This window comes from Streptopelia decaocto (genome assembly GCF_964273445.1).
Source record: "Streptopelia decaocto genome assembly, chromosome: 7".
Taxonomy (NCBI): domain Eukaryota; kingdom Metazoa; phylum Chordata; class Aves; order Columbiformes; family Columbidae; genus Streptopelia; species Streptopelia decaocto.
Genome location: NC_138661.1, coordinates 35,202,150 through 35,229,891, shown reverse-complemented (window position 1 = coordinate 35,229,891; position 27,742 = coordinate 35,202,150). Strand labels below are relative to the sequence as shown.

The window sequence follows — 27,742 nt, the reverse complement described above, 5'->3', positions numbered from 1 at the left end:
GAGCGGAGAGCTGGTGGGGTGACACGGGGTGACACACAGCAACACAGCAACACAGCCCGCGCCCCCCAGGGGCGGGACCGTTCTCAGCCCGGGGAGGCCCCGCCCCGCCCCGCCCCGCCCCGCCCCGCCCTCCGCTGCTCCGCTCCGCGGGCTGTGCCGGACCGGGCGCACCTCCCTTGCGGCGGCGGCCGTTGCCCCTCGCGGCGCGCCCCGCCCCCTCTCCGGCCATTGGGCGGCGGGCGGGCGGGGGCGGGGCGAAGCGCGGCGGGGGCGGGGCTACCGTCAGCTGTTCGCGGTCCGCCCGGCGGCGGCGGCGGCAGTTTGGTGGTGGGGAGGTGCGGCGGCGGCTCCCGGGACGCGGTGGCCCCGCGGGACGCCTGTCCCGCTTCTCGGTGAGTGCCCAGGAAGCCCTTTCCCCAGTGGGGGCCGGCCTCTCTGAGCCAGGTCTCCGGTCAGCGCGGTGCCGAGGCAGGATGCGATCGTGGCATGGAACGGGGGTTGCCCCGGGACAGCCCCGGCGCGGAGCGGCTCTTGCTCAGAGTTCCGCGGCGTTCCGGATGGGGATAAGCGGGACGGCTGGGAATGAGCCCGGTGGGCACCGAGAAGGCAACGATTTGCTGATGTAAGCAATGGCTAATGCCCGGTAGCCAGCGCTGCCCCTCCCGGGCCGCCCCGCCGATCTCGGGTGTCTCGTCCCCCGGCGCTGCCCGGAGTAGCTGCCTGTCGGCCTCTCGGCCGGGAGTGACTGCGGGGCCGGAGGCCGGACGGGGCAGAGTTAGAAGCAGTCGGCGGTGCCGAGGCGCGGCCGGCCAGCTTTGTTTTGGGAAGCTGGCACGCACGTGTGCGCTGAGCCCTCCCTCCGGCTCCCAGCCCTCCGCCTGTCAGAGCGGGCGGGCGGCTGCCTCGGCTCGGGAGGCTGGTGGCTTCTCTTGCGGAAGGCGCCGTGGGTCGGTCACGGCGCTGAAGTCACGGGGGCCCCGTGTCGGCGTCCCCGCCATCTGGCAGAGTCCCCGGGGCGCGACCTGTTGCGCGGCTGTCCCAGGCGAGTTTGTGTTTTCAGATTGTGGAAAGAAGTTAAGTGAGTTGTAGGATGAGTTATCCTTTACACTGCTTCGGCATTCTCTGTTCAGCGTTTCCTAACGGCTCTGCAAAAAAGTCAGACCGTATTGCAGGACGTCGAGTAAAACTCCGGGCTTTCTAAACCTTCTTTTGTTCAGGGTTTGGTCTGCTGGCTAGCTCTTTGCCTTTGTTGCACTTTCTTGCGCTGAATGCCCGTGTCCCATTGGGGCTCCGATGGATGAGGTATGGCAAATCTTGCTGCAAGGACAAATCATGTTATGGCCTGGTCCTTCTGTCAGGTGATCACAATCCAGCAGCAGGGCTGGCAGGGGATCATCTGTACCGGTGTCTCAGGGCCTTAACTCCTTTTAGTGTGCTACCTTAAGCCATGGATGAGAATGTTATGAGTGCTGTGCCAAGACAGCACTGCTGTCACCTGGTGGAACTGGACCAGCTGTGGGGCTGGTACCTGTTCTGCTCTGCAGACTTTTATTTGGGAGTTGTGGCTGGGCCAAGTGAACTGCTGAGATGCAACAACTTGAATAACTGTAGTGGCCCTCAGTTAGAGCCATGCACAAATAGTTCTTGAACTGCTCCATCCCTTTGTCTCCTTTAGCATGTTGGTGTTGTGAGTGCTGCTCACCTGGGGGGAGATGGGAGCACCAAGGGGAGCACTGAACGCATCCTTATAAACTTATTATTAATGTCTCCTTCAGGCCTGAAATTCCTCTTGCTAGTCTTCCATTCTGTTAAATGCCTCGCAAACCAGAGCAAAGGAAGAGACATGAAGAGTTGAATTTCACTGCCTTGTTTGGAACTGGGTGGAAATCCTGGAGATGGATCTCTTAGGAGACTGTCTTCCAATTGGGTTAGATGCACAGGTAACAGTAAAGGGACTTGTGGCCTTTTTTTTTTTTTTTCTAACTGCTATGTTTGCAAAGAGCTCTCAAAGAATGATTTAGGGGTTTAGTGTTGTTTTTTTTGTTGTCTTGTTTTGTTTTGTTTTTTTTTTTCCTCCATCATCTTTGTCCAGCTTTGTGCTGTAACAGAGCTCAGGAGTGCTTACTATGGCAGCTACATAAGCTAAAGTCCTGCTTTAAACACTGACACCAGCGATGTGTTTTTGTTTAGTAGTAGGGTGAACTAATGCATGGATAGTAAATGTAGGCTTTAGGGTAAGTGACTGCATTGCCAAGTTCGGGCCATGTCTTGAGCTGAGAGAAGAAATGAGAAGCTGGAAAGAAAGTTGGCCCTTCTAGGGAGGAGTTATGGAGAGCTTCACAGAAACAGCTTTGCCAGCTCTTGAGTTTTGCAGCCTCTGGGGTTTCTTAGAAGTCTGGCCTTGCAGCCTTGTGATTACAAGAGCTTTACTTCATCAATATGTAATAGATGGGAAAAAGTGAAGGGGACATACCATAAAGTTCAAATATGGTGGGCCAAAGCAGAGCAGACCCCAAAGAAGCTGACTCGCTATGGGGCAATTTGAAGGACTGGAGTTGCCTTTTAAAACAATGCCCTTCCAGTTGCTATGTGCTGAGGTTGGGGGTTGGCTCCCTCCTTGCGACCAGCTGTGGAATCGGAGCCGTGGGTGGGTGGACTCTTAGACACGTGTGAACTTTGTCTCTCTCTGGTCCAGCCGTCGAGGACTTTCCACAAAGCCGTGACCTCCACCACCGAGTCACTCACTTGCCTCTCCTGCCAATGCAGATGGGCAGCATTCGGAGGGAGGGAAGCAGACAGAAAAAAAAGAGCTGTGTTTTATTGTTGGAGCAGAAGGTATTCTCTCCTGGACAACATTCTTGTGTCTTAGCTGTTTCCTCTAATGTTTCTTTACTGCAGGAGCAATGGATCGCCCCAGCTACCTGGAAGAGGACTATTCTAGCCTGGATGGGCTGGACGATGACGTGTTTCACTCTGATGACTTTGGACTTGCAGGTCAGCCTGGTGAGATGACTGCAACTGGCATTTTCACACAGAACCAGTCCTACAGCTGCCTTCTGGGGAGGTTTCAACTATTCCCCCTCACACACTGCTGTGGTCCGGGTATCAGGCATCCTGAGCAGCAGGACAAGGCAACTCAAACACTCAGCCCGTCCTCTTCCAGTCAGGATGTTATGTTGCCTTGTGGAGTCACTGAAGAGCCCCGGAGACTCTTCTATGGTAAGAGCACTCCAGTGTCATCAGCTTTGCAGCAAGGAAACTGTCCCTTTAGCACTTCCCCAATCAAGCAAGGTTTCTTTCATTAGGGCATTTTATTAAAGGACTGAAAATTATTTTGCTTTGGTCCTACTCCCTCAGAAAAGACGGCTTGTATTTTCTTATCCTTTTTTGTCTACTGCAGGAGCCAGGTACTTGCTCATTGCTTCCACTGGCCTTGATACTCCCATTCTTTTTGGCTTTATTCTGTCAAATTTTATTTTACTGCTAGATGTTTAGGTACTCACCATACCTTGTATCCTACGACTTGCCTACATTTTTTTAAATTGTAGTGCCGTCTCATCCACATAGGAAGACTCCTAAACATTTTCAGCATAGAGAGAGGGAAAGGGAAAAATGTACACTTAGTGGGAGAGCTTTTAGGCTCTTTACTGGAGTTAAAGTTGTTGAATAAGTACCACGTCCATCCAGTATTTTACTAGTAACTGATGGGACACCATTCAGCTTTGTGTATCTGATTCAGCTTTAATTCAAATCAGTCCTCTTAAATGCGACAGAACTGAGCAAAGTCTGATGGAAAAGATACAGCAACCTTTAATGGGAGACAACTTGAGGCAGAGATCTTGGAAAAGTGCAAAATTGTCATTAAAAAAAAAATCAGCTCTTGGCTGAACTCTAAACAAACAAAAAGGAACCAAGTGTAAGATCCTGCTAGTCATTTGATTATGAGAAGCAACACAATGCTCTGCTTAATCGATATAAACCTGCTTAAAAGCTGAGCAAATGTTTTACTGCATGCTTTTACGGTATACAGTCATTGTTGGGGCTTCAGGAACTGGACTTTAACATGAATCAAAAATTTAAGATTATGTGCAGTTCTTTCTTCTGTACTGAGTAGAAGAGCAATTCTTTGCCCTGGAAGAATGACTCTTTTGATCTCTGTTGTGTAGGGAATGCTGGTTACCGTTTACACGTCCCTCCAGTTGGCTTTGGGTTGGATCCACACCTCCAAGAGGAGCCTCAGGAAGGTCAGCGGGAAGCGCGTGCCGAGGTGCAGATCGCACGGAAGTTGCAGTGCATTGCCGACCAGTTCCACCGGCTCCACATACAGCGGGTAGGCTATCTCTGGACAGGGAGGTGGGGGGTTTGCCATCCAAGAGGGGTACTCTGGAGGACTGGCTCCTCAGCTTTGAGCGAGCTGTTGTCTAACACAGCAGCCTGCCAGCAGTGATGAAATAGCAGGATTATACTGATGAATTTTGTTCATGCTAGATTGCTGGCTCTTCCTAAAGATTGGCAGATGGAGGGACAAGAATGTGTGGGGTTGCATTAACTACCTGGGAAGGTAGCTGTTCTGCGTTAGCTGCTGCTATTCCAGCTCTTCCAGTTCATCAGCAACAGCGTCACTGAGGCTTTCTTCAGGGATCTCCCCCTTGCTTTTTATTACAGCTTTTACTCTTCTCCACTCTCCTCACCACCAGTGTCTTCTGTGGCGCAAGTGGCCATCTGTGGCTTGTATCAGCTGCTCATCTTGGAGATGACAACAAGCCTGGAGTCTGTTCTGACACTCCTTGTTGTCTAGGGGTAGTTGTCTGAATGTTGTGGAGTATATTTAGATCACGCTAGACTTGCTAGCAACTCCTGTCAGACAGTCCTAGCTGGTGTATCAGACTTGTGACTAACTTCCTCACAACAAAAGACAGCTGTTAAGATGCCATCAGGTCTGAAAACCACACTCCAGAATCTTGATTAAAAACAAACACAACAACAAAAAATTCTGTTCTTCAAAGAAACAAAACCAAACCAGCACCCTTAAAACCCCTGATTCTTTCTTCCTTGTCCTCCTTCCCGTTAGGGAGGGGTGAAATGGAAATTTCAGCCCATGCAGAATTTGGCAGAGGTGCAAGCCCATCAAGGCGAGTGTGTATCCACTTGCAAATGCAGAAGCTAATACTCTTGCTGACTTTTGAGAGGGACAAAAACCTTCTCTCACTCCAAGTGACTTGGTGCTCTGTTAACAGTGGGATCTGTTGTAATTCTCACAGGTAAGTGAGGATCTTGGTCCTGGTCAGAAATTGTGGCTTGTGGCTGAGCAAAGGTTTGCTCCTCTCTGTGTCATGAGAGATGAAGGAATTCTGTGACTCTTGATCTCCAAATAGCAGGAGGATTAAAGAATCTGTAACAGAAGATTAGTCTGTAGAAATGTAGATGGGGCTATGAATGTCATTTAGCAAAATGCAGGAATAACAAGCTACCACGAGATTTTTAGCAAGTGTGTGGTTGAATGGGGTTTTCCCCAGTGACACCTTTTGCCAGATAGCTGAAGATCCCACTCTGTGTAGACAGATAGTGACAGGAAAGGGAAGGTGAACCATCCCGGCAGAGGAGCCCTGGCGTGAAGTGGTCGAACTGGTTGTAACTTGACCCCATACATCTGGGGAGTCTGGGCCTTGGAAACGCGTCCAGGAATGCCCACCCCCGCCGGCCCCGCTAACGCTGCCCGGCTCGGGCTCGTTGCCGCCCCGTGGCGCGGGCGAGCTGCCAGCGGCGGGTGCTGCGGGGCTCCCGGGCCGGGGGAGCTGCCAGCGGCGGGTGCTGCGGGGCTCCCGGGCCGGGGGAGCTGCCAGCGGCGGGTGCTGCGGGGCTCCCGGGCCGGGGGAGCTGCCAGCGGCGGGTGCTGCGGGGCTCCCGGGCCGGGGGAGCTGCCAGCGGCGGGTGCTGCGCGGCTCCCGGAGCCGCGCACCGGGCGCAGCCGCGGGCCCGGGCGAGCTGCCCGGCAGCGGCGGGTGGGAGAGTTAGTAAACAAAGGCGTCCGGCTGCCCGGGCCGGCGGCGCAGCCAGCGGGGGAGGAGCTCTGCTGTCTTTGTTTGAACTGGAAGAGCAACAAGTTGTAAAGGGGCGGGTGGCGGGGAAGAGTCGTTCAGCCATTTACATTTCAAAACAAACCAGAAAAAAATACCCAACCCAAAAACTTAACCCGAGGACGGAATAGTTCAGCCAGTGGTTCTCCGCAGCCTGACCCTGGGATAGGCCTTGGCGTTTGGATGTGTTAAGGGATTCTTTCTTGTTTGTCAGGAAAAGTGCGTACTGAGCCGCATACTAGTGTCCAAGGCACCCTTCCCCACGGAGCGTTTTGTTGTCATGCCTAGTTCCTTCCCTCCCAGCCCTGCATGTAGGATTTCCTTTGGCTTTTAACACAGATCTCCTAGGCAGAAGCCCCTCTGTCCTGGGCGTGCAATGGCTCTTTGCAGTCTGTTGCTGAAGAAGCAAGCAGTCTGCCCCTGGAGACATGTGAACTGGTTCACAATATGTTGTGGTTTGGAAAGGGCAGCCTCTGAGATGTGGAAAACTGGGCTGTCGTTTATCTTGCTGTGAAACTAATCCCTGATTTGGTTGCCCCATTCCAGCTTGTCTCAAACATTTGGTCAAAACCAACTTTGCAGAGTGGTGTGTTGAATCAGATTTAGAGTACCGCAATGTTAGTCACACCAGTGTGGTCTTGTGAAGTACTGAGACAGAGCAAGTCTGATTTTCAACAAGCTGTGCCTCTTTTCGGAGCCTACAAAATGTCTTATGTGTGAACCTGTGAAAAGAAAACATATGTTTCTTCAGTCAGAGTTAGAAAGACATTCAGCATTGGAGTAGTGCATCCAGCTAGCTCAAGAGTTGCCCTCCCATGGCTGTGGAGTTCTGCAAGGCTCTCCAGCAGTTCAGGTATGGCTCCCGTTCCGCCGCCGCAGCAGCAAGGCTGTGTTGACACAAAGGCCGCTGGTTAATGTACATCCCTGGCAGAGAGAGGAACTGAGCAGGCAATAGCTGCTGAGGTTGACGTCACTGAGTTGTCATTGGACTCAGCTGCACGCACGGTTTAACCTCATCCCACACTGGGAACCCTGGACAGTCACTGTTATCTCTTCCCTGGGCTCCCGGAGCTATGTGGTATTTGTTTTGTGGTTCTTGGCTATACAAAAGATTTTTGGGTATGCATCTCGTAAGAATAAGAAAGTTGGCTGCACCTATGCTTGATTTTGGCATGTACACCATTTTCAGGGTTTCATTTCCTATTAATATATTAAACAGAATACAGTAGTTTAAAACCTGGCTTTTTCATCCTTAGAACAGTGCTAGAGCAATAACGCAACACTCCCTAGCATTCTGTGGCTTTCATCTCCTTAAGATGCTGAATTTATTATAGGAAGGACTTGAGCAACTCTCTGTGTTCCTAAGTAGCAAAGCCTGCTACAGGTGGATCCAGTTTGCAAAGGGCTCTGCTGAATTACATGCAACACCAACCTGTCTATGTTTTCTCGAGCTCTTTAGTCCCTCTTACCTGTCTGAAGCTGTGTTTCTTCTGGCAATGTTCCGTCTGTTGTGCCTTTCTCACCCTGGAAAACAAAGGTAGAGCCAAGTCATGTTTTCTGCAGGAGAACCCAGTACCTTCCACCTTCTTCTGAGTTTCGAGCAAGTATGCCTGTGCCATGGGATGTGTGAACTGCTTGCTGCAGCTGAGCTTGAAGAGTGCACTCTAAGGTTATGGAGAACAGAGCTAAGCTTAGGGGATCGTCTGGGATGTCCAAGCCGCGGCAACAAGTGTCTGGGCTCTGCTTTGGGTCCTGAGTGCACTTGAGTTCCCTCGCCTTGAGAAAGGGCTTCAACTTGTGCTGAACTGACATCGTGTTTCACAACATGACGCGCTGCTAGATGGGATGGGAGTAGATGAGCGAGATGGTGGCGCTGGAGAGCCGACCCTATAGGAAAGAGCACAGGGTTATACGAGAGTGGGGTGGATGACACTGTATATCAGTATCACACCCCTTCAGTTTGTCTTGCTCTATTGAGACACTGGAACGCTATGGCTTTTTCCAAATAAAATAACTCTTTCCAAGCAGGCTGCAGCTTTGAGGGAACTGTTTTTATCACATCTCTTCTTTATGGTGATAAGATCACTTCACATGGGATAAAATTGTCTCTTTAAGAGCCAAGGAGTGGTAGCCTTGAACAGTTCTGGGCTTGGGTCCAAGCAGAGCCACTGACTTGCTGTATGACCTCAGACAAGTCTCTTGACCTCCTTGTGCTTCAGTCAACCCATCTGGAAAGCTTGGTTTAAAAAAAGCTGAGCCTCAATGAGAACCAGATGCTGAATCAGAGCTGAGCTTTCTTGAGTAAATAAGTGCATTACAAACAACAACAAAGCCCCCTTCCAACACATCAGGAATCCTGCAGTTGATTTAGATATGCTGACCATGCTTAAAAAGCCTCTGTGGATCTAGCTATAGAAAACTTTATTCCTCTAAATTCCACACTTGGTTCAGCAAGTAGCTGTCTTGTCATCCCTGCAACAGGCTTGAGCAGCCTGTGGAGCCTGCATACCTCTATCCCCACTGGCTGCAGACAGATGGCTGGTAATGTACCAGTTTGCCTCAGGTTAATGACACTGAAAATGTCCAGGAGGAAATGTTATCCTTTGAAAGTAAAACGTGTTATGTTTTGCATATTTTTTCCCCTCTGTCTCTCATGAGAGTTATCGAGGCCTCCTCTGAGACGCTTCTGCTTATGCAACAGGGAGCCCATGTCGCTTGTTGGAAATGCATCAGTGTGAGAGAGTGGGTGCATAGCACTGCATGTTGATCATTCATCCCAAACTCTATCAGGCTTTTCTCCATCATTTATTGGGGACACTCAGGGAATTTTTAACAGCTGCTTTTTTAAACTGGAATTGTTTGCAGGAAACTGTCCTTTATGATGACTTTACATTTTAGGAAAAATGTTCAGAAATGTTTCCTAATAATGTCATGCAGAGACTCTCGAACTGTCCTGCAGCTGAGCCTGTAGCACTGGCAGCTCCTTACTTAACTTGTACCTGCGAGACTTGGGGTAAGTGCTTTCATTCATTTCCCGAGTAGGTCAATATGTTTCAGGATCTTCTCTGCTAGCTAGTGCTTGCTGGTCCCTGCTGCTGCTGTGCAGCGGGTCTCCTCTGCAGCTCTGCCATCAGTGTAGAACTTGAATTTCCAGCTGAGGATGCAGGAGCATGGCAAGGAAGAGTACCAGGTGGAGAACTCCTGAAGTGGGTGAGCTCAGTTCAGAGGGCAGGGGTAGGGTGGGTGTGAGGTTGGGAAGACTGAGGTGTGAAGCAAAGTTCTGGCAGGGCTATGGAATGAGGGTCCTAGGCTTGAGGAATGACGTATGCTATAGGGGGAAGAGGAGTTCACACAGTCAGTGGAGTCAGAAACTTGATATGAGGAAGTGGAGACAGATTTTTTGGTTAACGTTGTTAGATTTATTATTTTCCATTTTGACAAGTGACAATGAAGGAAGAGGCGGGCTTGGAAGTGCACATTCCCGTATGCATACAGACAACACAGCAACCTGTTGCCCCATGCTTAGCACCTGTCCTGAAGTCATGCCACCTGCAGAGCTGACTACATGGCAGTTAGGTTAACAGAAACTTGCTGGACCTTTTCACATCTGATCTGAAATGATATTCTTTGGTATGTTAAGAAAATAAAATGAGAACAAGAACATAGTTATGGCACTGCATAAATCCATGTTTCTCCCAGATCCTGAATGCTACATACAGTTCTAGTTTCCTTCTTCCAGAAATGGTGCAGCAGAAATGGAAAAGGTTCAGAGAAAGTCAAGAAGGATGATGAAACTTCCATATGAGAATTCTAAAAAATGGGCTAGAACTGCTAAGTCTAAAAGTGACACAAACCAAAGGATTAGCACTATTAAACAGAAACCAAAAGTGACAAGAAGGAAATGGATAAACTAATTTCTCCCAGTATAAGAACTAGGCAAAATCAAGTCAAGCTACTAGGAGCAAGCTCAAAGTAAATGAGGTAGTTTTTCATGCAATAGGTGGCTCTGTGGAACTCCTCGTTAAGGTATATTGTGCATCCCAGCGCTTTATCTGGGTTCAAGGGGAATCATAACAAGTTTATGGCCATTGAAAGAGACATTAAATAAACAGAAACCAGATCTGAGTCGGGAAGTCCTAAGCTCAGACTAGTTAGATACTGAAAGAATATTAGGGGGAGCTATTGCATGTACTTGCCCTCTGCTTTTCCTCAGGCAGCCGCATTGGAGGCCAAACTTTTGATGCCACAGCCACAACCATTGTATATCAGTTTATTAAAAAACACAAAACTTTTGCGTCAGCCTAATCTATCCTTCTTTTCTATGCTTTTAGCTGACAAAAGATTTAAATATATTATGGTTTTGTTCCTGCTTGAAATAGGGGATAATGTTAAAAAGCAAAACTTCCTGCATGGCTCTAGCAGAGGAAGTGGGAAGAGGAGAGGGGGAGCCCAGTGGCTGGAGAGCACTGTGAGATCTGGGCAGCGTTCCCCCATGAATCCTTCACCCTGCCGGACACAGGACTGCAGTGTCTTAAGGCAGTGGGGACACAAATCTCACATATCAATATTGCCCACATTAAAGAATGTGAAATAATTCTTTGGGACAGTACACGTGAATGTTTTTACAGTATTTCGAACATCACCTGCAGTATCTGTGTGTGGTTTAAATGGCGTGCAGTGCTGCTGCTTTTCCTATACAACACCCCCAGTGGTCTCCGCACGCTCTTCTGCATTCCCTTGGCTCTTGCAGCACCGTGCTGGCTGTGACGGTGGTGACGTGCTTTCTGCTGGTAGCAAGTGTGACAGCTGAGAAATTATTTTTCAATTAAGAAAAAATTGCGGTAATATCCTACATCTTTTTTAGTGTAGGAGACTAGGAAATGCAGGTTATAACTTGTCTGAGATCATGCAGGGATCGCTGATTGGAACCCAGTTGTTCTGCCTCCAGTCCTCTGCTTAGGTTGGTTGATCCTATTAAGATACTGCCATCTCTGGGGGGGATGATGAGATGTTTGGACTGATTATTTATGGTGAGGAGTGTGCGTGTTTGTATTTTACTCAATTAAATTTTATAGTGGAAAGGCAGGAAAGCAAGTGCCCAACTGCAGAGTCCTCCTTTGTTTCAAGCCATTGAGGAGGAATGTCCCGCTAGCCTTTTATAGTCTCTGTTTGGGTTTTTTGTTTCTCGGTTGCAGCTACCCTTGCCAATGGCAAAGCAATCTTTCTGAGGACCTTACCACAGCAGAAAGAATAGCGATCTAAAAATAAAAGCAGCGAGGCAACTTCTGTTAACTCCGATTAGCTTTTTCCTGATGCGACACCTAACAAGAGGAGGGTGACGGGGACCGAGGGTGATGGGGACAGCAGCCGCCCGCCGAGGGGAGCCCGCGGAGGCCGGGACCCCGCCAGCGCACAGGAGCGGGCAGAGGCCCGGCCTGAGCGCGGCTCTGCCGGGCAGTGTTTGTGCTGCGGCTGCTGTGTTTATATCGTGCGCTAAATTTAGCCTCTGAGTCATCAGAACTGCTGACGAGCGGCTGCTCTGCCCGCAGGCTCTGGCGCTGCACCTGCCCGCCCCCTGCCTGCCCCTCTGCCCGCCCCCTGGCCCGCAGGCTCCCCTCGCATTGGGACAGCGCTGTGCCCAGGACAGGGTCCCCCCACCCGCCTCACCCCTCCGCCAGAATATTTTCCTGTAAAAACTTACAAAGTGTTATTTTTAACCAAAACCCTGAGGTAGGCTTTAATCACTAGGGGGTGTCTCCCGTGCACGAGCAGTTTCGGGATCGCCTCCCTTCTTCTGGCGGGGAGGGAATCCATGCGAGGTAAAGGTCAGCCTGTCCCAGGGCCGGTGCAGGGTGAGTGACAAACAGGGTGAGGGTGGAACCGCTCTGCCAGCCCACAGTGGGTGCCAGGGTGTAAACCTGCCTCCACTTGCTGCCTGCGGCTGTGGGACGGGTGGGTGTCTTCTCCTGGGCACAAAGATGAGGTCTGGGCATCTCTTCCTGCACCCTCGTTTCCCCACCCCCCCAGCATGGAGGCGAATCCCCCTGAGACTCTGTGCCGCAGGTAGAGAGTGGTGTCAGGTGCAGCTCCATGGAAATGCAAGACCCTTATTTACTGTATTTATGGAAAATAAGCCACCATGCCCCTCGGGGTGCAGGAGGGGAAGGCTGAGGGCCTGGGAACGCGGTGGCCGGTGGTTGCCCTTCCCAGGTTGCCGTCAGCTGGCTGTTGCCATGGCGTCTGTCTGCTTCCCCTTCCTGCCCGCTCTGGAGAGGAAGGCACGAGTGGCTGCATGTTTGTTTTTGAACTTACAAGAAAGTTGAGAAAGGGCTCACCTGCACAGCTGTGCCCACAGCAGGCCTGGGGCAATGGACGTCGCTGTTTGCTGCTCGGATGGTGCCGTCCCCCTTGTTTGGCCTAGGCAGCCCATAAATGGGTTTTGGGGGTCTCCTGCACCCCACATCCCTCCTGCTGCACCTGCTACTGTATTTTAAACATGCATGTTGTTCATCTTGTTTCACAAAGACTGACGGAGGCTTTGAGAAAGGAAGCAGCACTTGAAATGACGCCTCCCTCTACCACAAGTTCAGTCCCACGTAAGAGAGCTGTGGGGTTTGCAAGCCAGAGGATGCAGGTCCCCAAGGAAGATACTCATCCTCATCTCTGTGTCACCATGAAAAATTGTGCCGCTAAGCTCCTCTTTCGTTTTTTGTCTGTTACTGTCTTTTTTTTCCCCTGCTGCTTTTACACATGCATTGTTCTCTGGTCATTAGGAATCACAGCTGGAAAGATTTGTATTTGACTTCCATTGGCCTGCATTTCTCTTTCCAGTGGGGTGCACCACCTGTAACCTCTGTTGCCTTGGGGACTGTGACTTTCTAGTCTTTCTAAGCTAAAGCATATTTTGTGGTAGCACAATATGCCTCCAGCCACCTGGCAGCCAAAACAGTCTTCAGTGATGAGTCAGCAACTGCTCATGGTGTGCAAGTATTTTTGTTTTCAGTGAATAAATAAAATCCCAACAACTTACTGCTGTTGCTTGTATTAGTCATTAAAGGAAGAACGATGTTTTTATGTGGACATATGGCATTCTTCTTCTTTTGCTATAATAGTGCCATTTATGGTGATAGTTTAATGCCTCTAGTTAAGATAGGATCAGAATTTGACCCTTAACCATCTCGAAGCCATGAAGCAAAGTGAAAAGTTACCCATGAGATAAAGAAGTTAGACAGGTGTACCCATCTGTATATGTGATTGGAATGTAGCAGACCCACATGCAACACATGTATATGATGAACATATTCTTTATTTTTTAAGGAGGGATATTAATGGCATGTATGTATCACATGGAAAAGTGAATCCTATTCATCTGTTAAACATTTATGTTCAAGGATGCAAGGAGCTGTGGCAGAGGGACAACATTTTCTTTTAAGGTCTATTACCTTACTGATCTTCCCTTGATCACCCTGTGCAAGGGCTAGGTAGGAGTAAAAAGCTTTTTGACATCTGAGGTGCTCTTTGACAGGTACACAGCTGTATATTTACAGTGTGAAACATGTATTAAGAGTTCTAATTATGGGGAAGGAATAAATGCCAGGTCAATACTGTTTCTCTTTCATTGGCTTCCAGTAAAAGTATTGCTGTTTTTTTGTGTTTGTTTACCAGTATTCTGCCTTGTAGCTCAGTACCATTCATGGAATAGACTTTACTAATGTACTGTTGATGCAGAGCACACTTTTCCTGTAAAATGGCTTTTCCTTGTGACTCACTGAAACCTTCATGCTAACGCCTCAGACAGTCAGTCTCTTAAGGATATCCCCTTTAAAAAGCAGCAGCTGCACTAGGAAATGGTTTTATGTCATTCCAGCTTTGTGTTGACTTGTGGTATTCACAAGTCTACTTTAGTTACAGTTAGTGTAGAGGGCAAAAGAGACTTCTTCCCATCTTAGGAAGGAGCTTCAAAATGTTCATTATGTTGCTACTTCATGGAGGTGGCAAAGTGTTCATCCCTGGTACATTTGTGCAGTAGTGACCCTGAGGATTGAATTGTTTTGGTGAGGGACAAATCAGCATAGTGAAGCTTAGGAAAATGATAAACCTGTGCCACAATAGTTATGAGTCTTACAAGACTGTAAGAATCGACTTAAAATTTATCACAGCTGAAAAAATTAGATGCCAGATTCATGGGGTGACACTCCTGGGTTTTCTGTTCTTCCTGGCAGCTAAATTATACCACACCAAAAACCCCTCAGTCCTGAATATTTGAGTATTTCGGTCTTGGCAGGGGCACATCGAGGGAAAAGCTACTGAAACCTGTGACAAGGACATTTTTTAGGCTGGGACAGTCCTTTTGATAAATTGTTTTCCTCTATCTGTATTGGAAAGAATATCTGCCATTTCCATTCCGTGGCTCGTGTCCCACTCTGAATCAGTACCAGAGGAAGCAGATCAGCCCAGAAGCGCAGCCCTCGCTCCGTACACCCGGCAGCCTGGCTGCTGCAGGAACCAGCCCCAGCTTGCGCCTCTTCTCAGGTCGCCTTTCTCTTGTGCTGGTGCAAGCATCAGCTTGGCCACCTGATGCCATGAATCCGATGGGTTAGCATGACCTGGTCAGTACTAAAGGCAACTTCTGTGCCAGATTAGTCCTGGCCTCGATCACCGTCCTGTTCCAGTTCACTTTGCTGCAGCAGTGTGAGGAGAGGGCGGTGCGAGCGGGCTGCTGCAGCGCCTGGGACCGCAGCACTGTGGAAGGCGGTGCTGGCTGGAGACGGACCCAGGGAAATCCAAGCCCTAGGTCTAGGAATAAAACCTGGAAAGCTGCCCTCGGCCTAGTGCTCTGTTTTTTTCACTTCAAAATTAGTGGTGTCAATGTCCTTCATAAAGTGATTTGAGATCATGCTTCTTATAGGCATGAGGAAACAAGGGTAAAATAATTCCTGTTCTGCCCTTGCATTAAAATCTCCTTGAGTGTCTTAGGGAAACATTTTTAACTGGAGAAGGAAAGAAATGCTGTACCAAAAAAGTGGCTTCAAGAGGCAATGAAATAAACACTATAGAATATAAACTAGAAAACCCCCAAATTTAGAGTTTTTCTCAGTATTTGTGATACCACATCCCATTGGTTCTCTTGCAGGTCTGTAGGGCTCTAAAAGTCTTATTGGCCAAATAAAACCAAACCCCAATACCTTCCTCAAAAAGCTCTCCTTCCTTTAAAAAGAAAGGGAGGAGGATGAGCACAGTCCTTTCACTGTTGTTCCCTGAACGCGGCCCCCTTTACCTATCACTGCAGAGAACAAGTAATCCTTTTCTTCTGAGGTGACATGTAAAATTTAAGGAGGAGACAGTATATTTAGACACCTGTTATTGTGTGTGAAAAGTGCAAAGTGGCCTCCTACATGAAGCAGGACATTAATACGGGGATTCTTAGATTTGTCTGTCCTGCTGACAGTGTGGAATAGTTGAAATTGCATGTGCCAGATTAGCACACCTCATCTCATCTGCCACCAAGTCAACCCACTTTATAAAATTCCATGAGAGTTTCCATTAAAGAGGCTCCACCAGTGAAGCTGAGATATGTTTCAAGTTCAGGATTTCAATACGAATTTTTAAATATCCTCTCGCATTTCCCATACTAAGACCCTATAACACACTTCTTTACCCTCTTGGCTGCCAGTAGAATCAGATAATCTGCCAAAGCGTATTGTTCTCAGAGCATCTATAGTATGTTTGTCCACCATGCATAGTTCGCTACTTTGGAAACTGCAGAAAAAGGCATTGTGCTTGCATGGCACTTCATTGACATGCTACCCTGAAGATCTCTGTTTAAGGAGCAATCATCTGCTTAAGGTGTAATAGCTTGATAAAAAACATGGTATCTAGATATCATCAGGACAGTGTCGTTCCACATGGGTGTTTGAGCGGGTTTGGATGTGGTTCTAAGCAGAAGGGTGAGAAGAATCTCTGGAGTTTGATGAGGAAGGACAAGCCTGGTCAAACTGAGAGGCGAGTAGCAAAACAAAAAGTATCTTGCTTTTGAGACCAATGTTTTTTTTTTTTTAACCCAGTCCTAGGGGATAGTTTCTAAAAGGATGTTTTCACCTGTAAACCTAACACATGCCAGGGCAATCAGTATGAGCTGAACTCAGGGCTGGTTACTTTGAAATAAATGTTACCAGGCTCTAGAGTCGCTCCAAACACAGTGGTGTTGAAATGTGTGATGGGATCTGTGTGTGCTCTTCTAAACACAGGAGACAACTGCTAAGTCTTGAGGGTAAGAATAGTGATCCACTGCTAAGATGGAAGATGAGCCCAGTTTTTCTGAAGCCTGCTTTGTGTGTATTTGTAATTCAAATGGCACAGATCTACTCACGGTGAAATATGAACATAATTTAATGAGTATCTGGGAGGACTTTGAAGAGCTGCCTATTGACACGTCTCCAATACACCAGCTCCAGTTGCAACTCTCGCTTATTCGTGATTACATAAAGAAAGCCTTGCAACCGTGTTGTTCTGCCCTGTTGGGCTAATCTGCATTGAAACATCTTGTTCATATAATGTGCTTCAGTGCTCTTTTATGAACTCCTGTGTACTGAGGCAAAGTTGTTGGAAGCCAGTCTTCTGTTTCCTCATCTGCTGCGGATTGGCGGGGGGCGGGGGAGGGGGAAATTGGGGCTGGTTTGTTTTGTTTTCCAGAAATGATCAGTCCTGCTTAGCAAATATGGAATTCTGGATGAGAAAACAAAGACTGACTTCTAATAGAGGGTCGGTTATTGCGGTGAAATAGTATCCCAGGCTGGGCAATGTAAAGAGAAACCCACCTGTTTGTATGAGCTGCCATTAAAGTGCAGGAAGGTGGGGGTATAATCGGAGCCACTTTTGCAGGGGTGATTACATATAACAAAAGAAGGAACAGTGTCCCTGCCCCAAAGCTGCATTATATAGTCTGGTGTCCCCCTGAAACTCAACTCCTGTGTTTCTTCCTTGACAATGGGACCTGAAATAACCTCTTGGTTTTGGTTTTTTGTGTGTTTTCAAGTATGTTCTTGCTTAAGGTTTAATTGGCTCCAGTCAGTAGGAAAGGGCTCCAAGGCTGATTATTTATGGCTTACTGTCAAAAGTGGCTATAAAAAGGGCAGTATTATCTTGGAGATGCTGGGAAGGAAAATGTGGTGGGGGGAGGGTGGGGGAGTGTGTGTGTGCACGAATGTGTTTTCTTGTACTAGATGAAATCAGAGTTTTGCTGTCTCAGCAGTGTGGTTTAAATTGAAGATTAACCCTTTGACCTTCACGGTGTCAAATCACTTACAGATGGATCACCAGTTATATTTTTTCTTTTTTTTTTTTTTTTTTTTACTTTTGGGGTGAAGGGGGGCTTTTAAAAAAAAATTAAAAAAGGTTGTTTGTTCATGCAGCTGGGGCTTTTGAAAGGCTCAGAAGCCAATCTGATTAAAAACAGCACTTGGCTAAACTCTGCAAAATCCTACAAGCAAAAAAAAAAAAGTTTAATCCTCTTGTGCACAATGCATAAAGGGTCTGCTCTTTTCTTTTTGTAATGTTAGAGCTACAATTATTTCTGGAGAACTTATCATTTCCCTCTCTCCCCTCTTCCCTTGCTGCACCCCCTTGTTATGCTGATGGGATTAAAGTGTCTGCTCTTGAAAAGTGTAACTGAGTTGTTATTGGAAAAGAGAAGTGGTGTGTTGCAATTTTAGAAATATAAATAACCTCGCTTCAACTGTTCTCCTCCACAGCATCAGCAGAACAGAAATCAAGTGTGGTGGCAGCTTTTTCTCTTCCTACACAACTTGGCCTTAAACGCGGAGGCGAACAGGAACCGCACTGGGCAGAGGTGAGCGTCGCCCGCCTGTTTCGGCCGCATCCAGTCTGCAGGGAGCACTGAACAAACACTGGTTCGGGGGCGAGACATTGCACACCGCCGGCCGGCTGTGAGGACTCTGAATTTCTGATACTCGTCTTCACATTTGGGGGTTTTTATGGACTCTTCTTTGCTGCTGCCTGCCTCGTGAGGCAGGGAGCTCTTGTCCAACACTGTCGAAGGAAAGCCAGAATGTGGGTGTGTTTGGTAAAGCTTGCTGCTGGTTCCCCGCGCCGGTGACCTCTGTGCAAGGGAGGCAGGTGTTAGACTAACAGCTTCCCCTGCCCTCTGCCTTTGTCAGTGGCAGAGTGCAGGAGTGTCACTTTGGCTGCTAGTTAAAAATGATGTCTGGGATTGATGAGTCTAAACATAATTTGGGTATCTTCCAGAGCAGAGATGCTTGATTCCTCCACAAGGAAACATTTTTTTTTTGTAGCAATTAAAACATTCAAGTAGTTATAGCCAGCAGGTTACTTGTTTTCTGCATGGGTTACTGTTTATTTCCTTGTACTGTGTGTGAGAGAAAATCACAAAGAAATCTGATCTCCTCATTCTTTCCATTGGGCACCAGTTGCAGCTCTCTCACATTAAGTTTTTCTTTGTCATTGCCATCAATAGGCAAAATCACTTCAGTAGAACAGTCTTAAAATGTAACCTTCCTGGGATTGATGGTGGCTGTTAGTTTCTGCCGCTGTTTGCTTCCAGTTCAGTGTTCACAGTGCCCGTGAGCCAGCATGAAGCCAAAAACCATGCAATATGACACAAGCGACGTTCTTCTACAATGCTAATGTATATGTTTTTATTAGTTTTATGATGGGTGTTTGTTTTGTTTTGTTTTTCTTTTCTCCTACTATAATGTGGTTGGTCAGGAAGGCTTAGGTCCCAGGCATCCAATACTTTTGCTTCAGGATTTGACAGGGAAATTGATTAGCAACTAGTCTGACAGGTATCCTGTACAAGCAGTCTGTCCATTACTCCCATATGTAATGTTTGGAGGCTGCTGTAACCACATATGGACTAGCAGCAGTAACATTACTTCATGGGAGGTCTTTAACAGTTCCCAGTTTGTATGCACTCAGAAGTTTGTCCATATGACTGACACTATTGGACCAGCACAGGGAAATTACCCTACCAAAAGGAAGTAGCCTTAAATATCAGTGGCTACATCTCTTTAGCCTTAAATATTGTTAGTTTGCAAACCCAGTGACAAGAAGGGTAAAACACAAACACAAAAGCAATACAGACAGAATTTTCTTCAGACCGTTTCCATATTGCCACTGCACCTTGTTTTGGGTCTCATGATACAACCAGCATGAAGAAGAGCTGTCCCGAGAATTGCTCTTCAGTCCTGTTATAAACATCGACTTCAGGTGTTGAGGAATTCTCCTGCTCTTGGTCCACTCTGAAAAATAAGCATTACTCTGTGGGAAGAATAGTTTACTTGCACATAACGCTTTCTCCTCCACCCCTCTCTGCATACCCTTCTCTAATTCATGCTCTCTCTGGTATTTGTGTAATCTCATCATTGCACCCTAGTGTCTGGTAACTATTTGCTAAACAGAGTTAAATCTGGACTTTCTCCCTCTCTCCCAACCCCATTCTCTTGATTTGCATCCTGCTCTACTGTGGCAAAACGTGCTTTAGCTCCCTGAAGGAGGTCCACAAGCCTTTTTCGCTTGCATATATTCACATTCACTTTCTTTCAAAATAAGGAGAGTTTATGTGAGAAAAGCTTTTTCCTCCTCTGATGTTATTTTTCTGGCTAAAGCCAGAGTAATATGTTCATCCATGATGGTTAATAATTCATGTAAATGAATCTCAAGTAGTATTTTGGAGGGTGGGTTTCATGGAGAGGGAGGGCGGGAGGTTTTTCTTAGCAGGGGGGCTTGGTTTTGTTTTTGTGTTGTCTTTTTAGGCATGTGCACTACAAAGTTACCCAGAGGGACAGAAGTGATACCTGTTGCTGGCTGTGCTGCAGTGGCATGGCAAGCCATTCTGCCCCTCTGACAGAGGCAAGGCTGCTCAGACTTGCGGTGCACAGTCTGCTTGGAGTGAATGCTGGTCATCGGAGAACAAGGACTTCAATGGGGGGAAAGCCTGAGGTGTAGTGCAAGCACAGACTGAGTTGGGGACCCCTGAGAACCTGGATGTTAAGGAGAAGACTCTTAAATCAGAAGATATTAAAAATTCAGCAAGTGCATCTCATCTGATGCTTAAAAAACATTGTGAGCTTTCCCCTTCCCCTCTGCCTTGACTTGACTGCCAAACAGGCCAACAAGGCCTGTTCTCTGGATGCATAAGCTGGAAAGATAGATCTGGTACTGACACTTTCTGGTGTTGCGACCCAACCAGTTTATGTAGGGTCAGACTCTTAACATGGAGAAACAAGTATCTGAAACAGTTCCTCAGTCAGGCTGCCTGCCTCAATAGAGTCATTTGGCTCAGGGAAAGTCACATCTTTGCTAGTCCGTATTTCCCGCTATAACAACAGACTTATCAAAATTGGTCATGCCAGGGTCTCAAGTTAAAATCTCCTTGAACAACAATACTTCATTGGAGACATAGAGCTAATGCTAGACAAAGGCTGACTTCCTCCAATATGTGTGTTGGTTACTGGTGCCAGAGATTTACAACCACTGATAATATATTTTAATTATATTCTATATCTGCATATCTTGGAGAAAGGAAATACACTCTGTCAACCCAAAAGTCTTATTTTGCTTCATATGGATTAGCGAAAAGCAGCTACTTCATACTCACAGTCTCACCTACTTGGGGAAACAGTAGGAAGATGTCACATGTTTTATCAACAAATACACAGATGCACAGCACCTGAGGATCTGTCACCTGTCCATGTTAGCAAGGCCCCTTGAGCACACCCTGAGGAGATCTTCCCTGCAGGATAGCTATTGCAGTGTGGCCACAGATATAGGTTGACTGTTTGGGGAAACAATTCTAAGGAACTTGGTTTAAGTCTTGCTGGTGAAGGATTATGCTTGGGTTTGTAGATATTAGTTTGTCTTGGTGAAAGGAATGGGATGCTGTTTCTCTCTGTGTTGTAAAGCTACAGTATAACAATTTAGAAAGAACAGTCAGATCTTTCTCCTAAAACTTATTCCTGTTTTTAATGAGCAATTCTTAAGAAGAGCTTGAGCTGCTGCTGATGGTACCAGCAGCCTTGGAGTATCTTGCGTGCCTTCCCCAGATCTCCAAAATGGCTTCAGACCTCAGTTCTCTTTCCTTGAGGGACAGAGTTCTTCCTAGCCCTTCCCAGCATCCCACCCTTCCTAATATCATGTAACCTGCCCACCCCTGGATCCAGTAAGCCTGGTGCTAGTAGGCAATAGTTAGTTTTTGTTTCCTGCAATTCTTAAAAGCTGAGCCAGTAATCACAAAGTGACTGCCTGGGGTAGCTGCAAACTGCCGTAAATAGGACACAACAAAGGCAGGGGAGAGGATGGATTGCACAGAAAGGGTTGCTGTTGGATCTCTGTGTGGGGTTCAGCCTTCTCCCAGGGTGCTGATAATCCCTGGTAGCACTGAATTCCTGCGTAACTGATCACATATCTCCATTTAAATAGTCAGTTGTTATTAAATGCTTGTTGGCTAAACTCTTGTTAGATGAGTCCTGAAAGAAACTTCCTATCAGCCTTTGCTTTGGAGCTGTGTATCAACAAGGGAATAGAGGCAAGGAACCCAGTCTTTCTTGATGTGGAAAGGGTGATTGCAAAGACATCTTTCTTTCTACCAGCCATTTACTTTGTCCTGTCAAGCCTGGAGTAAAGGTATAGGTGATGTGTGCATATGAGGTCTAGTCCTGGAGCTGCTCCATGGCAGTCGCTGAAGCTGTACCCAAGGTTGAACATCATTCAGTGTGGGGCTTGGCAGTCTTCTGGGAAACTGCATATTCTACCCATTAGTAGACTAGGGAGAAGAGCCGTTTTTTTAATGAAAAAGCAAAATTACTTGAGTCAGTTGTTGCAATGTGACCCCCTCAACCCTACAATGAATTCCACCCTTCCACTGTTGGTCCTGACCCATATCTCTGCTGAGGCTGTGGGAATGGTGAGACTGTGACATGCTGAATGGTGTGCTATTGAGGGTGTTTTTAAAGGACAAAACAAGGACAGCAGTCGGCATATGTGCTAGGATCAAACAAGAATGCAGATATGTGGAGGTCTTGCCTTGTTTTACCAGCAATATTTACTGCGGGAGTATTAGTAAAAGTACTCTGGGATGCTCCTTCACATTCTTGGGAGCTCTGCACATTGACCAAGTACTATCGAGTATTAGCATAATTTGACAACAAAGATTTTTAATAATGTCCTTCGAAAGAGTCTGTCTTTCAAATTGGCATTTGTGGTCATTTGCAAAAATGCCTGCCTGTTGCCTTTGATTGTTTTAGCAAGAAGAAATACCTCAAGGAATTGATAAAAGATCCCAGGACAATCTTTTACAGTTCCTAAAGACTTCAGTGGTCTCTGTTTCTTTGATTTGCATGTGTTCACACAGGTGTTACACAGCTCAGTTCTTCTCCACCAGGAAAAGCAGAAAAGACCAAACACATCAAATGCACTGGAATGCAATTGTGTGCGTGTGTGCGTGTGTGTGTGCGTTCTTAAACTGAGTGCAGTCTGACATCCCCTACCCCTTCTTTCTTCCACGTGCCTGACCTTCCCCCTTAGCCACAGAAAGGAGGGTCCCTTCCTGTGAATCCCATGCTGGAAGTTGGTTTCTGGGAAGCGAAACCTAATGTCTGTGGGCTGTTTTTTAAAGCCATGTTTCAGTTCTGTCTTCAGACTCTTTGCTGCCTTTGGGGAATGGATGGGTGGGAAGGGTAGATTCTTAAGCTGTTTTTAAAATCTATTCTGGAAATTTTGCATGTATAAAGTTATTCTTAAATCTAAAGGAGTCTCCCCACTTTGTGGACACAGCTCCAGGAGAGCATCGTCACAGATTCCTCAGCTCCGGCTTTGATCAGACTATTCTGAAAGGAAAGTTTGATAACAAAACAGGGAGAGAGTGGTGTGATGGAAAGACGATGGCATTGTCAGTATCTCCTTAAATAAAACTCAGAAGTTAGGCTTGTAAAAGGGAAATCTTAGAACAGCCCAAGGGATTTGTATGTCTGTTTCCACTGGGTGCACTGGAAAATCCTGCCACTAAATTTGAGTTTGGATGTCTAGACTGTTGGGTTTTTTGGGTAAAACTGATCAGTGTCTCTTCTGTTCTCTTCAATGGTGTGTAGTACAGTCTCCCGCATTCCTAGGTAAAATTCACTGATGAGAATACTGTGAAATACAGATTCACATTTTTTCCCTCCCCGTCCTGCATGACTTTTCTACTTTTTGGTGGGATTTTTTGATTTTTTTTTTTTTTTTTTAAAGACTTCAGAGTTCTTCATCTGGAAAACCATAGAGGCAAGGTGAGCTAGAATTTGCAATGTATTTAATTTAACTTTCCCTCAGTTGAGGGTTTCCCCATGGGTTCTGAATATGATACTGTCCTGCTGCAGAAGTAAACCCGATGCTCTCCTGTGAGATTTCTGTCTGGATTAGTCCTGAAGTGCACACACCTTCTTCGCCATGGACTGAGACCCAGTGAGAATGTAGCATTTTGTTTATCCTGGTTGTGTGCCTCCAGGACTCCTGCCTGTACAAATGATGACTGGGCAGAGCTCCTTTTTTTTGTATCTGTGCAGTATATTTGCTTTGTGCTTTCTTTCTTTGGTGCTTTTTAATACTTTAATACTTGGAATTTTTTTTTTTTTCTAATAACTGGTACAATTTTTAATAAAATTGTAAAATTATTTGTCTGTGTTCTTTGTGTTATTTTTTTAATGGATGGAGGGCATTTACACAGCTTGCCTGTTCTGGAGTTACCCAAATCAGTGATACAATTTGGGTTGTTCAACTTTAAAAATATCTGATAAATCCTTTTATATGCACCCTAATACCAGGCCCTGCAAGAAAGACAAGATTTTCTTTCAAGGAGGTATATTCTCATGCTTGCATAGAGAACTGCTGCTACTTGGAGATGCACAGTTAACTGCTGCACAGTTAACTTGCTGCTTCAGATCAGGAACATCTCTCAAGGCATACATAGGATGCATTCTCCAAATGTGCAAAGTGTGACCTTTGATTGATGGCTGCCTGTGCAAGTGGATTCAAAGGCACTCAGGCCTTGAGGATAAAGACTCATTGCGTGGTCATCCTGCTAGGGAAATACGGGTCTCACTGGTCTCCTGACATAAAGGCAGTGGAGGAAGGTGGCTGTGGCTTTGTAAAGTGCTAATGACCCCCTCAAATACAGACATGAAAATGTTTTGGCCATCCCAAGCAACAGCAAGACACGAGTTTTGGTAATCGTCAGGCCCGTCCTGAAGTTTTATTCTGTTTCCATAGAGAAAGATAAAAACTGCCTTCATGAAGTAACGGTAGTTAACCTGAGTGGAGCAGAAATGGTGATGTGTGTATTGTGAATAATTTATAATTATTTATAATTCCTTCAGCCACATTCCTCCTCCAGTGTGATGCTGCTGGTACGGTCTTCATGGGAGGCTCTAGGGAACCCAGTTAACAATCCTACCCGATGTTAAGTTGCCTCGGCTGGTGTATGCATGTTACAAAAGGGCCTTTCATTCCAAGAACACATGATGTGTGTGGTATGAAAAGCCACATGTGCATCTAAGACCACAGGGGGAAAAAGACAGTTTTTCTTTTCATTGTATTAGATCTAGTGAGAAGTGTGTCCCCTGGCCAGCCTCATGTGACCGTGAAAGGGCCTGTTGTAACACACTGATACAAGGGGACAGAAGTGAGATTGATTTGGATGGAAGGGCTAGCTCTGAATTTCCTCATGTGGATAAATTCTCACCGTTAAACTCTCCCTGTTAAAAGCTTCAATAATTCCTGTATCAAAGAGAAAAATAGCTTTTAAAAATGGGCAGTTGGTAATGCTACCGCAGAAGCACTTGCCAAAGCTCCAGGATGCATGGCACCTTGCTCAAAACAAAGGCAGGTGCACAGATATGTGGACAGTCTCCCTTCCTCCAAGCTCTCCTGGATTTATCTTGGCTCTTTGGTGTGGCTCTGTCATGACCTGGGCTGTCTGTCACCTGGCCATGGCAAAGCAGACTCAGGGTGTATGGAAACCTTGTCAGGGTTAGGCATCAGGACCAAACGCTACAGGCTGGAACATTCCTACTACAACAGACATCAATACTTTTTTTTTTTTTTTTTGGTAGTTTGAAAGAAACTAGATGGCCCAGAAAATGCATTGCAGAAAAGCTTTGTTCTTGAAATACTAAGCCTGCATACTAACAGGGCACTTTCAGTTTATTTCCAGCCGTGGCCCCTTCCACGGCAATCACAACATGTCCCTCACTTTCTCTACTAACATGACTAGCACTTTAAGGGAAAATGAGTTTTGTTATTAACTTCCTTGGGGTATGCTGTAGGGACAAGGTAAAAAGTTTAAGTAGGATTACTGCTTCAAGGAAAAAATGTTTATCAAGAAGTGCTCAGCCTGTCTCGTTAAAAATAATAAAGCACTCGGAGGACAAGAAAGTTCTTTGGTTGCGCAAGCTACTGCACAAAGCTCTCTATTTTAATGGCTCTGGCTGCTGAAGTTTAGAAGCCACTGTAGTATATGGTTTGGGGAACATTTTTCAAGCACTCGTACCATTGTTTTATGGTGCAGTAAATATGCTGGTCCTTAGTCTCTGCAACATGTACACAAGCTTGGAAGCAGTTCTGCTAACCAGCTTTCTCCTTGCACTGTCATACCTGAGTCACTCAGGAATAATTCAGCCCATTTCTTCCTTTCCCCACCCTCCCTTCTCTTTTCTATTTATGGAAAGATGGGGTTTGGGAAGGAAAAAAGGTTCTGAGAGTAATTTTTGACAGTTTTGAGAGTTTGGTGTTAAAATGCAAGAGCTGCAGTTGCTTCATGGTGGATATCGCTCATTCCTGTTGAAAGGCTTGAACTGAAAGAAACCTGTTTCCTACAAGAATCTAGCAAAGAGTGGATGATAATGTCTGGCAGCGAGTTGCCTTCCACCTGACGCGATGCGCAGTACCACAACACACGTACAGAGTCTGACAACAAACTGCCAGGCGTGACCCGCTGATGTCAGTATTCATATTCCTCTCTATAAGTCCTTTAAATCTTGATTTCTCTTAAATGAATTATGTTCTCTGTAACGTTCATAATGGACTCTTTTCTTTCTCTATTAAAGTCTGTGTCAGCATTCTCCTTCTCTGTGTTTTGCCTCAGGGCTCTTGATGTATACAAAGGCTTCTCTGTTTTCTGCTCTTAGTCACACGCTTTCACTCTTAACCTCAGCGCTATAAACTAAACATCCACCCACTATGGCTGGAGATGACCCTGTTTACGTCTGCTGCTCAGATCACGACAGCAACAATCATGAAACTATGTTTTCATGGAGACAGTTAGCTCTTAATAAGAGGACAAAGAGGCTTGACTTCTTACAATACTAGGAGTTTTTGCAAAAATTTCAACAGAAGTAAACAGCTAGGAAAAGTTAATGGAATCTGTAAAGAAATGGCTTGTTTCAATCATTTTAATTTACCACCTTTTAAAACTACTGTAGGTGATTTGTTGTAGCAGGTCACTGTGCTATTGGGACATGCCAACTCAGTCCAAGACTGAAAGGGCACAGGTAGAGGAGTGGGGCTTATGTTAATGTTCCAGGGCTGGTCATGGCGATTGGCCTGGACCACGACTCTCCACTGTGCCAGCAGTGAGTGCAGAACAGCAGGGTCACCCACAACGCTGAGAAATTCCCATTTTTGGGCACCTTTGCTAACAGCCTTACTGCTACGACTGCTAAGCGGGGCCCTGAGAAAATGGCTCTTCCTAAGGAGACCTCCCACCCGCAGCAAACAGGGTGAGCAGCGAAGGGTTTGGGAATATGAGGGAAAGGGGCAGGAATGCTGTTAACTCACAAAGTGGGACAACTTTTTTTGCAGGTGGCTGAAGACAGGTTGTCAAGCCGGAGCCAAGTTTACTTCTCTGCAAGCACAACTGGCTGAAGAGTGTGCTGGGAGCGAGGTGCAGTTCTCCATGAAGGGCTGCTGCTCTCCTGGCTGGGTCTCAGCAGGTGCAGTCCCAGGCAGCACCCGCCCTTCCCTCTCATCATTTGGCAAGAAGGTGCTGAGATGCTGTTATTATAAAAAGGATTCTAGTGTCTTCCCGAAAGGTCTTCCCTGCGACCCTGCCCGTCATGTCCAGTGCCGGGGCGGCAGCGTGCCAGCACTCCCTGCACCGCTCCCCTTGGCACAGGGAAGGCTTGCACACAGCCCTGCTCCTACAGGATGGGGTCACAGAGCTCATTTTGCCTGTCAGTGCGAGCACATTCCCCATAGAATATTTGCTGGCACATTCATTAGTCTAATTTTAAATATCCCAAGTGAATGTCTTTCTACCATTTCCCTCGGGAGACTGCTGTACCTACTAATAAATCTCACTGACAAAAGGTTTTCCCCGATATCCATCCTAACTTCTTTCTCTCTTAATTATATTCCAATACCCTAGTTGCACGCCCTTGTGTCACTTTGTAAAGAAACCTTACCAAAGTCATTTCTATAACTAATGCATTCCAGAGCTCACTGAACTCCTCGGCAAAAGCTCCTGCTGACTTCAATGTACTTGCAGCCGGCTTTTGGGGAAAGCTCTGCCTTCCCCCTCGGCACAAGCCTGTATCCCCAGAGCTGGCATGGTGCAGCACAGCAAGGTTTGGTTAGCATTGCCACCTAGCCCTACGTTG

The 27,742-nt window shown here is 46.7% G+C and overlaps 1 protein-coding gene across 5 annotated transcripts; it reads left to right on the top strand.

The window, feature by feature from the left end:
- The first annotated feature begins 277 nt into the window (after positions 1-277).
- Positions 278-27,174, top strand: BMF (Bcl2 modifying factor). 5 transcript variants are annotated; one of them, XM_082058702.1, is made up of 5 exons: positions 300-392; positions 1,776-1,940; positions 2,899-2,994; positions 4,167-4,330; positions 17,828-19,812. In XM_082058702.1, exons 3-5 carry the CDS (start codon positions 2,904-2,906, stop codon positions 17,927-17,929), a joined length of 357 nt encoding a protein of 118 aa, XP_081914828.1. In that variant the 5' UTR covers positions 300-392; positions 1,776-1,940; positions 2,899-2,903; the 3' UTR covers positions 17,930-19,812. The 5 variants fall into 5 exon arrangements, with proteins under 5 accessions (XP_081914827.1, XP_081914829.1, XP_081914825.1 ...); XM_082058700.1 differs by having other exon boundaries at positions 2,899-3,219; positions 17,828-19,811; XM_082058701.1 differs by lacking the exons at positions 1,776-1,940; positions 17,828-19,812 and adding an exon at positions 26,946-27,174 and having other exon boundaries at positions 278-392; positions 2,899-3,219.
- The last annotated feature ends 568 nt before the right edge of the window (positions 27,175-27,742 follow it).

Bases quoted from the DNA above. Each gene is read 5' to 3' on its own strand.
- BMF (XM_082058699.1), top strand. From the start codon at position 2,904: ATGGATCGCCCCAGCTACCTGGAAGAGGACTATTCTAGCCTGGATGGG. The intron at 3,220-4,166 runs GTAAGAGCACTC...TCTGTTGTGTAG, and splicing joins GCCCCGGAGACTCTTCTATG to GGAATGCTGGTTACCGTTTA. The intron at 4,331-17,827 runs GTAGGCTATCTC...TCTCCTCCACAG, and splicing joins ACCGGCTCCACATACAGCGG to CATCAGCAGAACAGAAATCA.